Genomic DNA, 12880 nt, shown 5'->3' with positions numbered 1-12880 from the left:
ATGTTGCAGTGTAGTCTGCTGAGCACTTTAAAGAATGACCACTGTACTTCATTTGAAACACTATTTGTTTTTTTCACTGTCATGATTATAATTCAGGTTTCTTTCCAATGTAGAGCCTTCCATAATATTTGGGACAAAGACCTATTTTTCCTTGATTTACCGCTTAGCTCAACTGGAAGGAATATCTAACATGACTGCTTTATTCCTACTATTGTCATGTCCTAAACATTATGGTGCCTTGATATGTGGGGACCATGTTTCAAAAGTGTTGTAATTTTTACATGGTGTGACCAAAATGTATTCAAATACCCTACAATTAAAGTCTGCAATGTGCATTTTAATCCAGGAGAAAATGTGTCTTTGTCCCAAACATTATGGAGGGCACAGTGCATACTAATACCTGAGACACTGGTAAGATCTTTACTGCATTCTCTGCATTTTGCATGATTGGTTTGTTAAAACTGTGTTATGTATAAAGTGTGACAGACAGAAATTAGAAGAGTAATCAGGCCTACTGAAGTTAAAAAGCCACTGTGTTCTCATTGCATCACATACAGTAAGTCTCAATAATAATAAATGGGTGTACAGCATGTATATTTTCCATAACTTTGCTTAGGTTGTACAATTACAACATACTTGTGCCTTATTTTATACTAGCAAAGAGAATAAAGTTATAAGGTAGCTAATTTATTCCAGTATTTGCTATATTTACATTACAAGCGAGTTCAATTGCTTTTTAAGAATGACTTTCCATAGTTTTTCACAGGCAAAAATACAATAAACGTGATATCAATCTGAAAAAAGCTGCAGGAACAAAATATTCAGCTGCAAAAAAAAGCTGGGTTGGTGAGAACTGCCCAGCTGTCATAGACTGAAGATAAATATTTTTTTTTCACTACAGAACTGAACTTTGAACATATAAAAGACAACAAAATGTCGTGTATTACTTATTTACATAACCTATCATTTTATCAAATGAGTAAATAATTACAGGGAGTTACATGTGCACTGATATCTAAATGAGCTGCCATTCAGACAGAAATACCGGAAAAAGAAATTAAGCTTGGAAGTGTGGCTATTCCCTGTATTTCATCAAGCATTTCCATGCAATTATGGAGTATTAAAACTTCAAATATTTCCTTTTCAAAAGAAGGCTCAAGTTATGATTTTGCTATTGTAAATGTTAAGTCCTTTTCAATACAGAGAACTGCATGAATAAAGCAAACTTTCAGTTTCATTTCATCTCTAGAAAGTTAAAAAAAAAGTAGTTCAATAGGAGAGGTCAATGATTTCCTAACCCTATTGTTTCATGACTAAAGAATTTCATAATGATGCCTTTACTGCTACTGCTTGTGGCAACACTAGTAATTAAGAAAAATATTACAAGACAAAAGAAAAACATTCAATGTACTTGCCTTTCCAGAGGTTCAGCTGCCCCTGCCAGACTTGAAATACTGTCCAGTGCAGGGAATAAGGAATAACTTCCTTGTCCATCGGGTTCCATTTCAGACTCAAAGTTAGACAGCGTATTCAGTGTGTCCATTGGAGACAGGGGGGTGCCAGGAGTTTGGCTGCTGGTAGCCTGGAAGTAAAAATGCTTTAACTAAAATTTTTGCTTACAGCTGTGGATTCAGCAAGAGGAAAATATGAAAACAGTTTAGGGCACCAATTCCAAAATGCATCAGGCTGGCCTGTTTTCTGTCACAAAGCAAAAAAGAACAATGCCTGTGAAATCAACAGTGACTGCTTTCTACTTTTACACTTGCTTTGAGGCCCAAAACAATGAGCCCTCTATTAAAATTTTATCTTCACTTACACTGTTACAGTATCCCTAAAGCCTCAGCAGTTTGCTTATGACATTACCAGGGCAGTGAATGCTACTATTTCCGCATCTCTGGTTTTATCTAAGACATCTTTACGGGCAAGATTTCCATGTTGCCTTTTCTACAGCTCATCCTTTAAATCAATTATTCTGTCAAAAGCTGTTCCTGAAATATAGATATCTATGCCCATCTCCAAGGGAACATGATAAGGTGATTGCTGCTCTATTTGGCTCTAGACTCTACAGCACAGAATGAGTCATGTCTGCCGCCGAACACTTTAGGGAGTGCCTTCACCCAAGGGAAAATCATCCATGTATTAAATGTCTCCTAAAGATAATTAGTTTCACCAGATTCTGGTTAGATATTAAAAAAAATAATAAAAAAATGTGTCTTTATATTTACACAAAACAAACCCACTTGATTTTTAATTGTCATTTAAGGATCAGCATAAAGGCTATACATGGTAGTCTGAAAGCTATGAGATTCTGGGTGTGATTTCCAGAGCTGGTCACTCACTGCCTTTGTGGAGATTGAGTGGGTTTTTGGCCCACATCTCAAAGACATCCCTCAGCCACTCTAAACTGACTCAGCAAAAATTGAAAATGTGTATAATTGTCACCAGCGATTGACTCAGGCCAGATGTGGCCAAAATAGGCTCCTCTCCAATGTGACCCTGAACTGGATTAAACAGATCTGAAGATGGACAGGTGCATATAATTTTGTTCTTTCAGTTACACTGTAAAAGGTTTTAAATTAATCAAATCTTTTTTCACATGTGATGAAGACTATGGAGCGGCTGCTGCTTCACCACCTGAGGCCACAGGTCCGCCACCACCTTGATCCTCTGCATTTCGCATACCAGGAGAAGGTGGGAGCAGAGGATGCCATCATCTATATGCTACACCGATCCCTCTCCCACTTGGACAGAGGCAGTGGTGCTGTAAGAATTATGTTTCTGGACTTCTCTAGCGCCTTCAACACCATCCAACCTCTGCTCCTTAGGGACAAACTGACTGAGATGGGAGTAGATTCATACCTGGTAGCATGGATCGTGGACTATCTTAAAGACAGACCTCAGTATGTACGTCTCTGAAACTGCAGGTCTGACATTGTGGTCAGCAACACAGGAGCAGCACAGGAGACTGTGCTTTCTCCGGTTCTGTTCAGCCATATTTACATCAGACTTCCAATACAACAACCAAGTCCTGCCACGTGCAAAAGTTCGCTGATGACACTGCTATTGTGGGCTGCATCAGGAGTGGGCAGGAGGAGTAGTATAGGAAGCTAATCAAAGACTTTGTTAAATGGTGTGACTCAAACCACTTACACCTGAACACCAGCAAAACCAAGGAGCTGGTTTTGGATTTTAGGAGGCCCAGGCCCCTCATGGACCCCGTGATCATCAGAGGTGACTGTGTGCAGACCTATAAATACCTGGGAGTGCAGCTGGATGACAAATTGGACTGGACTGCCAATACTGATGCTCTATGTAAGAAAGGTCAGAGCCGACTATACTTCCTTAGAAGGTTGGCGTCCTTCAACATCTGCAATAAGATGCTGCAGATGTTCTACCAGACGGTTGTGGCGAGTGCCCTCTTCTACGCGGTGGTGTGCTGGGAGGCAGCATAAAGAAGAAGGACGCCTCACACCTGGACAAACTTGTGAGGAAGGCAGGCTCTATTGTAGGAATGAAGCTGGACAGTTTGACATCTGTGGCAGAGTGACGGGCACTAAGCAAACTCCTGTCAATCATGGAGAATTCACTGCATCCACTGAACAGGATCATCTCCAGGCAGAGAAGTAGCTTCACTGACAGACTGCTGTCACCGTCCTGCTTCAGTGACAGACCGAGGAGATCGTTCCTCCCCCACACTATGCGACTCTTCAATTCCACCGGAGTAGCGCTAACATTATTTAAAGTATTTGTCTGTTTTTACATGCATTTTTACTACTCTTTAATTTAATATTGTTTTTGTATCAGTATACTGCTGCTGGATTATGTGAATTTCCCCTTGGGATTAATAACGTATCTATCTATCTATCTAGATTCTTTCATAGATTTGCTTACAATGCTCCACTATAGACTCAAGAAAAAAAAAATTAAGGTCGTGGGATGAATATTTTTATACCAAACTAGCCATGCGCCGTGGCTCCACCCATGTATTAGTGAAAAAGGACAATGAGGATGGCCCTGCCCGGCTCCCCACTCCTGACATCACGCTTCCCCCTCCCCTCGGCCCGCAGCCAGTGTCTCTGTTAGCACGAACATATCGCTTCTGCAAGCGAACTATGATTCTTAGCGCAATGAGGAAAGCCGCAAAATCAATCGGAATGTTCAAGCAAATTAAAGAAAAAAACCTGATCTAAACCTGTTAAGTAATTCTCTCGTTCTCTAGCTTGGCGGAGGTAAGGTATATGTCCTGAGACTAGCGCGCGAGTGTAATTGTACAATTCATTGACTTGTCAGGAAATCTGTGTTTCATGTTATTTAGCTTATTTTTTTTTAATCTTGTCAATTAGATTTCGCTTAGCCCATTGGAAGATTTTTTTTTAACTAAATGAAAGCAAAAATAACCCAGTTTCAAGTTTTGTTTTTTTTTCCCATTGGCGTTTTATGCATTACAGGGGTATCAAAGTGGAGGAGTGCAGTGGCAGCAGGTTCTCAATCCAGTTAATCTCTTAATTAGTGACCAATTACTGCTGCTAACGGGACAGATGTATTTTCTCTTAATTGAAATCAGCTTGTTTTTTACAATTCAGAACGTTTGAAATGTCAATCATGTCAAATAAAAATCTGGAAATGACTGGTGCAGCAGATTTCAAGCAGTAACAACTCCTTTACTTAAATGTTATGTTTCACTGACAGAAAGAACTTACTTCTAATTTAGAAATTGTCATGCAAAAATGTGGGCCCTTCAGCAACTGAGACTGAGGCCCCTGAGGTAGCTGGTTATCTGGTAGCTTGCTTTTCTGATTAAAAAAAAAGAAAAAAAAAAACAAATGTTTTGAATCTTGATTAAAATTAATAGTTTCCATTATTAGAAGTAATTGGTTACTAATTAAGAAAGTGGCTGGAGCAAAACCTTGCATTCACTGAAAGCCTCCGGTATCTCAGTTTGCCACTCCTGCTATAAGGAATGCCAGTCTTTAATGGGGCACAATGAGTCAAGGGAGACTCACCAGTCATCTTAACTGCATGTCTAAAGCCAGGGTTTCAAAAAACTGGCTTGACAGTAGAAACCTCTACACGGAGCAGAAGCATGCAAACTCCACACAAGATATATTACTACCTGAAAAATGGACCAAATGCTGTGAGGCTGCAATGCTAACAGTTAATGGCTTTCAACATCATAACCAAATAAAATCCTCGACCATTTTTTAAAGCCCATTGTCTTCATTAAAGGGTCACAGGTGCTCCCAAAACACACCAGTGCATCACAATTCTCACTCACTTAAACATTGTGAACTGAGAATCACCCGTTCATTTATCAGCATATCTGTGAACCATGAGATTAAAATTGAGTCCCTTGTAAAAACTCCACATAGAAGGCACCTCTACTGAGAATCAAAGTAGGGTCCAAATGGTACCAAGTCACAGTATTCATCATTAACAGCTTTCAAGATAATAACCAATAGAACTAGCCATTCTTACATTCATTCATTCATTTTCTGAATTTATATTTAATCATACATTAAAGGGTCACAGAAAACAATCACTGGATAGGAAGAATGCATACTGCTGGGTACATTCTGATTCTGTTCATGAATCTTATAGGCAGCTTTGGAGTCTCAAGATGTGCATGCTATGCTTATGAATGAATATAACTTGCTGCTTTGTGGTCCAAATATTTCCTAGGCTTATAACAACTCAACAGCAATAAATACTGAAAAATGTACAATTTGTCCATTAATTTATGCTTCATTGTTGGAAGTGCAGGATCTTTGTACAACCATGTTACTACATTATTATCATCATTATAATTATTATTAATATAACATTTTCAAATCAGGGTCACAAATTGATAATTGTCAATCAGTTTACCCAGGTAAAAACTCAAAACAGAAGGCACCTTTGCTGGTATACGGTCCAAAGGGTACCAAGTCACAGAGCTCATCATTAACCGATTTCAGGCCAGCAGAACCATCTAGCATTTCATTCATTCATTTCCAGAATTCACATTTCATCGTACATTAAAAGGTCACAGAAAACTGACACTGGACTGGCTCAGTTACGAGTTGCCGCTTTTTAAACATGACGTCTTTCGAATTCTAGGAGAAATGAGGGAATTTTAAGAAAACTGGTGTGAGATGATGCTGAGTCGGCAATAACCGGCTTTCATTTGAACCCAGATCACTCCATAACTGCGCATCGTTCACAATTCTCTCCACTAACTAAGGTGCCCGTAACTGGGGGGAAAGCTTAAAATTATTATCCAAGATCCGCTTGCAGTTCCATTTCTTTAAACTAGCAACAGAATCTTATCTACGAGCTTTGTACGTAAAATCTGTACACGAAAGCTCTGCCACTCGCTTTACTATGCAACTGTCCATATTAGACTCCCACGACCCTGTTCAGGACTACGTAGATCAGAAAATTAATGTCTATGCAACTGACCATATTATTTAGCATCGTATTAAGCTAAAGCATTAAAATTATTCCGTTCTTCGCACGCTCCCTGGCCTTTGCTATATGCGAATCGATTTTTAAAATCCCTCTAGTGCCTATCGCGACTTTGCTTCCGGTAATGCAATTTAGGAAACGCCGGGGCTTTTTTGGCCCGCATTATTAAGGCGCCTCCACAAAGCTTTACGGCCTAAATCACCATAATCCATATCTCCGGTACTACTTACTCCGTTTCTTTCAGATCGAGGTCTTTCCGGTTCTTTACCGTGAATCATTGGGGATTCTTGAATTTCATCTCCGGCCTCCATGCTTGGATTATCGCATAGCGAAAAGTCGGCTTCTTCCCAAATTTAAGTAATGGCTGGATGCAGAAAAATTATGTCTTGCATATGATTATACGACAAGGTTTATTACAACTTGAATTTAATTTACAAGGCACGCGAGTCAAATGTGTGATACAAATACATCATATCTCTGTTCTGAAAATTAACAGATGCCTTTAAAAAGCCAAAAACCTACATTACTAAATAAAGTGACACGATTGCAGCGCCCTCTAGTTGACATCATTGAAACACGCATAAACATGTGCTTTCTCACTAATATTTTTCCAAGTTAAATTTGTCTAAGAGATGGTTTCTGAATGAATCAATATGTACATATCTTTTTTTTTTTTAATCTATGATGCCTCTTATCTATCTATCTATCTATGCAGATTCTTTCATTTTTTAGTAGTAAAAGAACAGTCGAGGAGGTGAAGCATATCAGGAACTGTAAGGGAGAATTAAAACACGTAGACAGGGAAATAGCTAATGCTCTAAAATTTTGTTGTTTTCATATGTAAGGAACTGCATAAATTCCCACCAATATCAAAGACTACTGTGGAGGTACTGAGTGATTTATTCTGGAAAATTATAAAGAGAGGTGTGCTGCTTGGACTCAATAGGATGACATCTAACAAATCTCCAAGACCAAATAACATTTATCTTTGAGTGCTTAAACAGGTTAGTGAGTACGTATATAAACCATTGACACATATTTTTAGAAAGTCACTGCACAATGGGGAAAGCTTAAGGTGTGGAAATTAGTAAATATTATTCCATCTGAGCCAGTGAGCTTAAAATGCATCACAGGTAAATTACTGGAAGGAATTATTAAAGAGAAGACTGAGCAGCACATGGCAAGAACGGGAGTTTTAGAAAACAGTCAACATGGGTTATTACGGGTTGGTCTTGTTTTACTAGTATGCTGGAATTCTATGAGGAAGCAACAAAAGGATATGATCAGAGTGGTGAATATCATATTATTTATCCTGATGTTCCGGAAGGATTAGATAAGGTCAGTGGTGTCACTCAGTATGGTAAGCAAGACTAGAGTAAGACCCCCACAGGCCCCGGGGTGACTTGATGAACAGAGTTCTTTACCAGAGAGTTGATCAATATTTAGACAATGCAGTGTGTGGACATCCAGCCATTTAATGCAGCATGGTAATTTCCACTGTACTTGGTGTATGGACATTCAATTGTTTCATCCAGCCTGAAGTTGGGGGGGCAGTGATTAACCCTTGGTCATTTTAGATTGCGGACACTCAGTTGTTTCATGCAGTTAATCCCTTTGGTAATTTCAGCCTGCAATGAGAAGTGAAGCCAGGCAAGAGGCCTGAACTGCCTTGAAAGCTTGCATATTGTAATCTGTCCACTTAGCCAATGAAAGGTGTACTTTTGCTTCACTTCATATGGCATCCATAATGGCTAACATTGTACATCACCCCACTACTACAGTGATTTCAGCCTGAAACACTCCATAAAAAATTTCTAGACAGCCATTTGGCATCACCCCCTTTGATGATGCAGTCTGCACCTGCCTAGTGATGCCGCTGGATATAGACCCACATGAAAAATCAGTCACCAAACTTAAAGAAGTGGGTATTCAGGGTGTAGTATGAAGTTGGGTGCAGAATTGGCTAAAACACAGGAAGCAGAGGATTATGGTTTGAGGAACCTTATAAGAATTGGGTGAAGTTAAGATTGGTGTCCCACAGGGTGGCAGACTTGGATAGGAATACCAATAACAAGCTGGTTAAGTATGCAGATGATACCAAGTCAGGTGAATTGGCAGATAATCAAGAATCTGTTGAATCATTACAGAGGAAAGTGGGCAGAATACTGGCTTGGGCAGATTTGTGGCAGATGAAATTAAATATAAGGAAATGTAAAGTATTACAGGTAGGAAGTAAAAATTTTAGATTTGATTAAACAATGGAAGGTCTAAAATCTGACAGTTCCCCTTATGAGAAGGACCTGTCAACCACCAGGAAATGTTCAGAAGCAATTAAGAAAGCTAAGAGAATGTTAACACTTTGTGAAGAGTACAACTCAAAGCTGGTTATGCTTAAGGTTTATAATGCACTAGTGAGGCCGCACCATGGACTACTGCGTGAAGTTTTGGTCTCCATATTAAAAAAAAGACACAACGGCACTAGAAAAATTAAAGAGAAAAGTGACTGGGCTGATTCCAGAACTGTGGGGTATGAGTTATGATGAAAGATGAAAGGAGTTGAACCTTTTCAGTTTAACAAATGGAGATTAAGAGGTGATGTGATTCATAGTAAGTGTTTATAATTATAAAAGGAATTAGTACAGTGGATCAAGGCTGTTACATCAAAATGACTTTAACAAGAACATGGGGACACAGTGAGAAACTTGATAAAAGTGAATTCCACACAAATGTTAGGAAGTTTTTCTTCACACACAGAACCATCATGGAATAAATGACTATATAGTGTGGTGGACAGTAGGACTCTAGGGACATTCAAATCTCAACTTGATGTTGTGTTGGAAGAATTAGATGGGTAGGATTGGCAAGCTTTAATGGGGTAAATGCCCCGTTCTCCTCAAAAGATTTTCTAATTTTCTTTTAAAAAATAATTAACCTTATCAAGGTACAGTAAGTGGAAAGCCATGGTTGCCAATCTTCGCATCATAAGATGAAGAAGATACAGATTTGGGATGTAGCAGTAAACCCTATGCAGATATATGAGTCTTTACAAACTGGGATTCTAACTTCGCCTTGAAATCTATTTTTGACATGTCTTCATGAATCAAACCACAATTTACTGTTACAAAGTAAAATAAAATTATATATAAAGGAAATATATATATATATATATATATATATATATATATATATATATATATATATATACACACAGTATATATATATATATATATATATATACTCACCTAAAGGATTATTAGGAACACCATACTAATACGGTGTTTGACCCCCTTTCGCCTTCAGAACTGCCTTAATTCTACGTGGCATTGATTCAACAAGGTGCTGAAAGCATTCTTTAGAAATGTTGGCCCATATTGATAGGATAGCATCTTGCAGTTGATGGAGATTTGTGGGATGCACATCCAGGGCACGAAGCTCCGTTCCACCACATCCCAAAGATGCTGTATTGGGTTGAGATCTGGTGACTGTGGGGGGCATTTTAGTACAGTGAACTCATTGTCATGTTCAAGAAACCAATTTGAAATGATTCGAGCTTTGTGACATGGTGCATTATCATGCTGGAAGTAGCCATCAGAGGATGGGTACATGGTGGTCATGAAGGGATGGACATGGTCAGAAACAATGCTCAGGTAGCCCGTGGCATTTAAACGATGCCCAATTGGCACTAAGGGGCCTAAAGTGTGCCAAGAAAACATCCCCACACCATTACACCACCACCACCAGCCTGCACAGTGGTAACAAGGCATGAGGGATCCATGTTCTCATTCTGTTTACGCCAAATTCTGACTCTACCATTTGAATGTCTCAACAGAAATCGAGACTCATCAGACCAGGCAACATTTTTCCAGTCTTCAATTGTCCAATTTTGGTGAGCTTCTGCAAATTGTAGCCTCTTTTTCCTATTTGTAGTGGAGATGAGTGGTACCCGGTGGGGTCTTCTGTTGTTGTAGCCCATCCGCCTCAAGGTTGTGCGTGTTGTGGCTTCACAAATACTTTGCTGCATACCTCGGTTGTAGCAGTGGTTATTTCAGTCAGTTGCTCTTCTATCAGCTTGAATCAGTCGGCCCATTCTGCTCTGACCTCTAGCATCAACAAGGCATTTTCGCCCACAGGACTGCCACATACTGGATGTTTTTCCCTTTTCACACCATTCTTTGTAAACCCTAGAAATGGTTGTGCGTGAAAATCCCAGTAACTGAGCAGATTGTGAAATACTCAGACCGGCCCGTCTGGCACCAACAACCATGCCACGCTCAAAATTGCTTAAATCACCTTTCTTTCCCATTCTGACATTCAGTTTGGAGTTCAGGAGATTGTCTTGACCAGGACCACACCCCTAAATGCACTGAAGCAACTGCCATGTGATTGGTTGATTAGATAATTGCATTAATGAGAAATTGAACAGGTGTTCCTAATAATCCTTTAGGTGAGTGTATATATATATAGTGACAGAATTAGGGTTTTCTCTCACCCTTGTACCCTCAAACTACACGTCAGACACCAGGTAAAAGTCCAAAAGATGAATATTTATTATACTAATAAGTGCACAAAGCACGCTCATCTCCACAATTCTCAAATGAACAATACAATAATCCAATAACCAATCCTCCACTCCCAGACGCATAGCCACCCTGCCTCCCATCTCAGCTCGCCGTCTGGGAGCTCCCACAGTCTTTTTATATCTCTTGACCCGGAAGTGTTCCTAATCCCCAGTCAATTTGGCTCTCAATCACTTCCGGGTCAGATACAAGTTCTTTTCTTCACCCCGGAAGCACATCATTCCTCTTGTCCACGTGTGCTTCCGGGGCGTGAGGAAAATATCTATTACTCCTCCCTGCAGCGTCCCCTAGTGGCCCTCATGGCATCCAGCAGGGCTGTGCATAAAATCTCCATTGTCCATGATGCCCTGCTGGTGTTCTGGGGACCTCCATGCTGCAAGGAGGGCTCCAACTGGCGGCTTGGTGGTATTGGCCGGGATAAAAAATGGCTGGCCATTCTCCACTATATATATATATATATATATATATATATATATTTATATATATATATATATATATATATATATATATATATATATATACTTATTAAATAGAAACAACCCCCAATACCAGTATTTAAATTATGCTTATTGATATGTTCAATTTCTCGCCTTATTCCAATATAAGGCTGTTGAGAACTGGAGCCTATCCTGTCAGTGCTGAGAGTGAGGTCAGAATAATTGGCTGCTTTGTGATCCAGTTGATTCCTAGGCTTAAAACAACTCTACTCTTACAACAGCAGTGACGCTGAAAAATGTGCAATTTGACTATTTTTAAAGCCACATTATTAGATGGCAATATTATTGTGCAACCATGTCAGTGTACTATTATTATAACATAACATTTTCAGTCCAATTCAGTGTCAGAGAAGGGCCAGAACATACCCTGGCAGCACTGAGTACAAGGAAGGTAATAGCCTTAAACATGCCCCTTTCTCGCACATGACCACACACACAAGGTGAATTTACTGATATGGAAATACCAATCAACCTAGTAGATATTTCAGAATGTGGGAGGAAAATCCATGCACATACAAGTAGAATATGCAAACTACACACACACTCTTAAAATAATGGTTCTTTAATGGCACTTTACAGGGTTGTACAGTTCCTCATAGAATCATTGCTTGACAAAGAACAATTTTATATACTAGGAAGGGTTCTTTGCCTATGAAATTGGTTCTTAGGGCTTTGAAATGGGTGGACAACACAGAAATCTTTAGCATATAATAGACTACCTAGCAGGATACTAACAGATCAAGAAAACCTCAACTTAGCCTGTGTTATTAAATGCAGCATGAATCCATTTATAATTAAAAACCCATTGGTATTGTATAAATCTGTTATTATCTATTTATGGTTTATTTATGCAATCTGTAATGGATCTGAATAAACAGAAAATTCTTTCTGAAACCTTCATGTGGATAACATTTTTGGCAACCAGAAATGGTTCTGCAGATGTCATCACTCTGAAGAACCACTATAAAGTACCTTTATTTTATAGTAGTGCTGACAACAACTACACATACTATTGAAACCTATGAGGCTGCTTCTACACCCATTCTACCTATATGTTATTATTACAATTATTATTTATATGTTTATTGTTTAAACTGATTTATTTCACTGCTGGATCTTTTAGTATTGGTCTGAATGCAAGAGCCAGCCCCGGAGAGTATGCAAGTTCACTGCATGATATCCTAATTAACACCTTCCTATCTATGCATACTGAAGGCATTTAAAGACACTTATACTTTACAACTTTGAGGTTTGGAAGACAAAGCAGCTGTACTTGGAGAAAAACACACAGACAATGTAGCTCGCCATGGCAGTATCCAAAAATCTTGACAGGGTTATCCCATGGGACTGCAATCCTCAGCC

General features: G+C 39.1%; 1 protein-coding gene across 2 annotated transcripts in view; it reads right to left on the bottom strand.

Annotated features, from left to right (window-relative positions):
• Positions 1 to 6988, bottom strand: part of tbrg1 (transforming growth factor beta regulator 1) — a 35010-nt gene extending 28022 nt beyond the window's left edge. For both annotated transcript variants that reach the window (XM_039764107.1, XM_039764108.1), the window contains exons 1-2: positions 6675 to 6988; positions 1416 to 1582 (exon numbers count right to left, since the gene is read on the bottom strand). In XM_039764107.1, coding sequence (XP_039620041.1) covers positions 1416 to 1582; positions 6675 to 6755 — 248 coding nt within the window. In that variant the 5' untranslated portion in view covers positions 6756 to 6988. The remainder of the gene's footprint in view (positions 1 to 1415; positions 1583 to 6674) is intronic.
• Positions 6989 to 12880: the final 5892 nt, after the last annotated feature.

The sequence above is a fragment of the Polypterus senegalus genome, chromosome 9 (assembly GCF_016835505.1).
Source record: "Polypterus senegalus isolate Bchr_013 chromosome 9, ASM1683550v1, whole genome shotgun sequence".
NCBI classification, from domain to species: domain Eukaryota; kingdom Metazoa; phylum Chordata; class Cladistia; order Polypteriformes; family Polypteridae; genus Polypterus; species Polypterus senegalus.
Note: the sequence above shows the minus strand (reverse complement) of the source record. Positions and strands in the feature narration are given on the sequence as shown.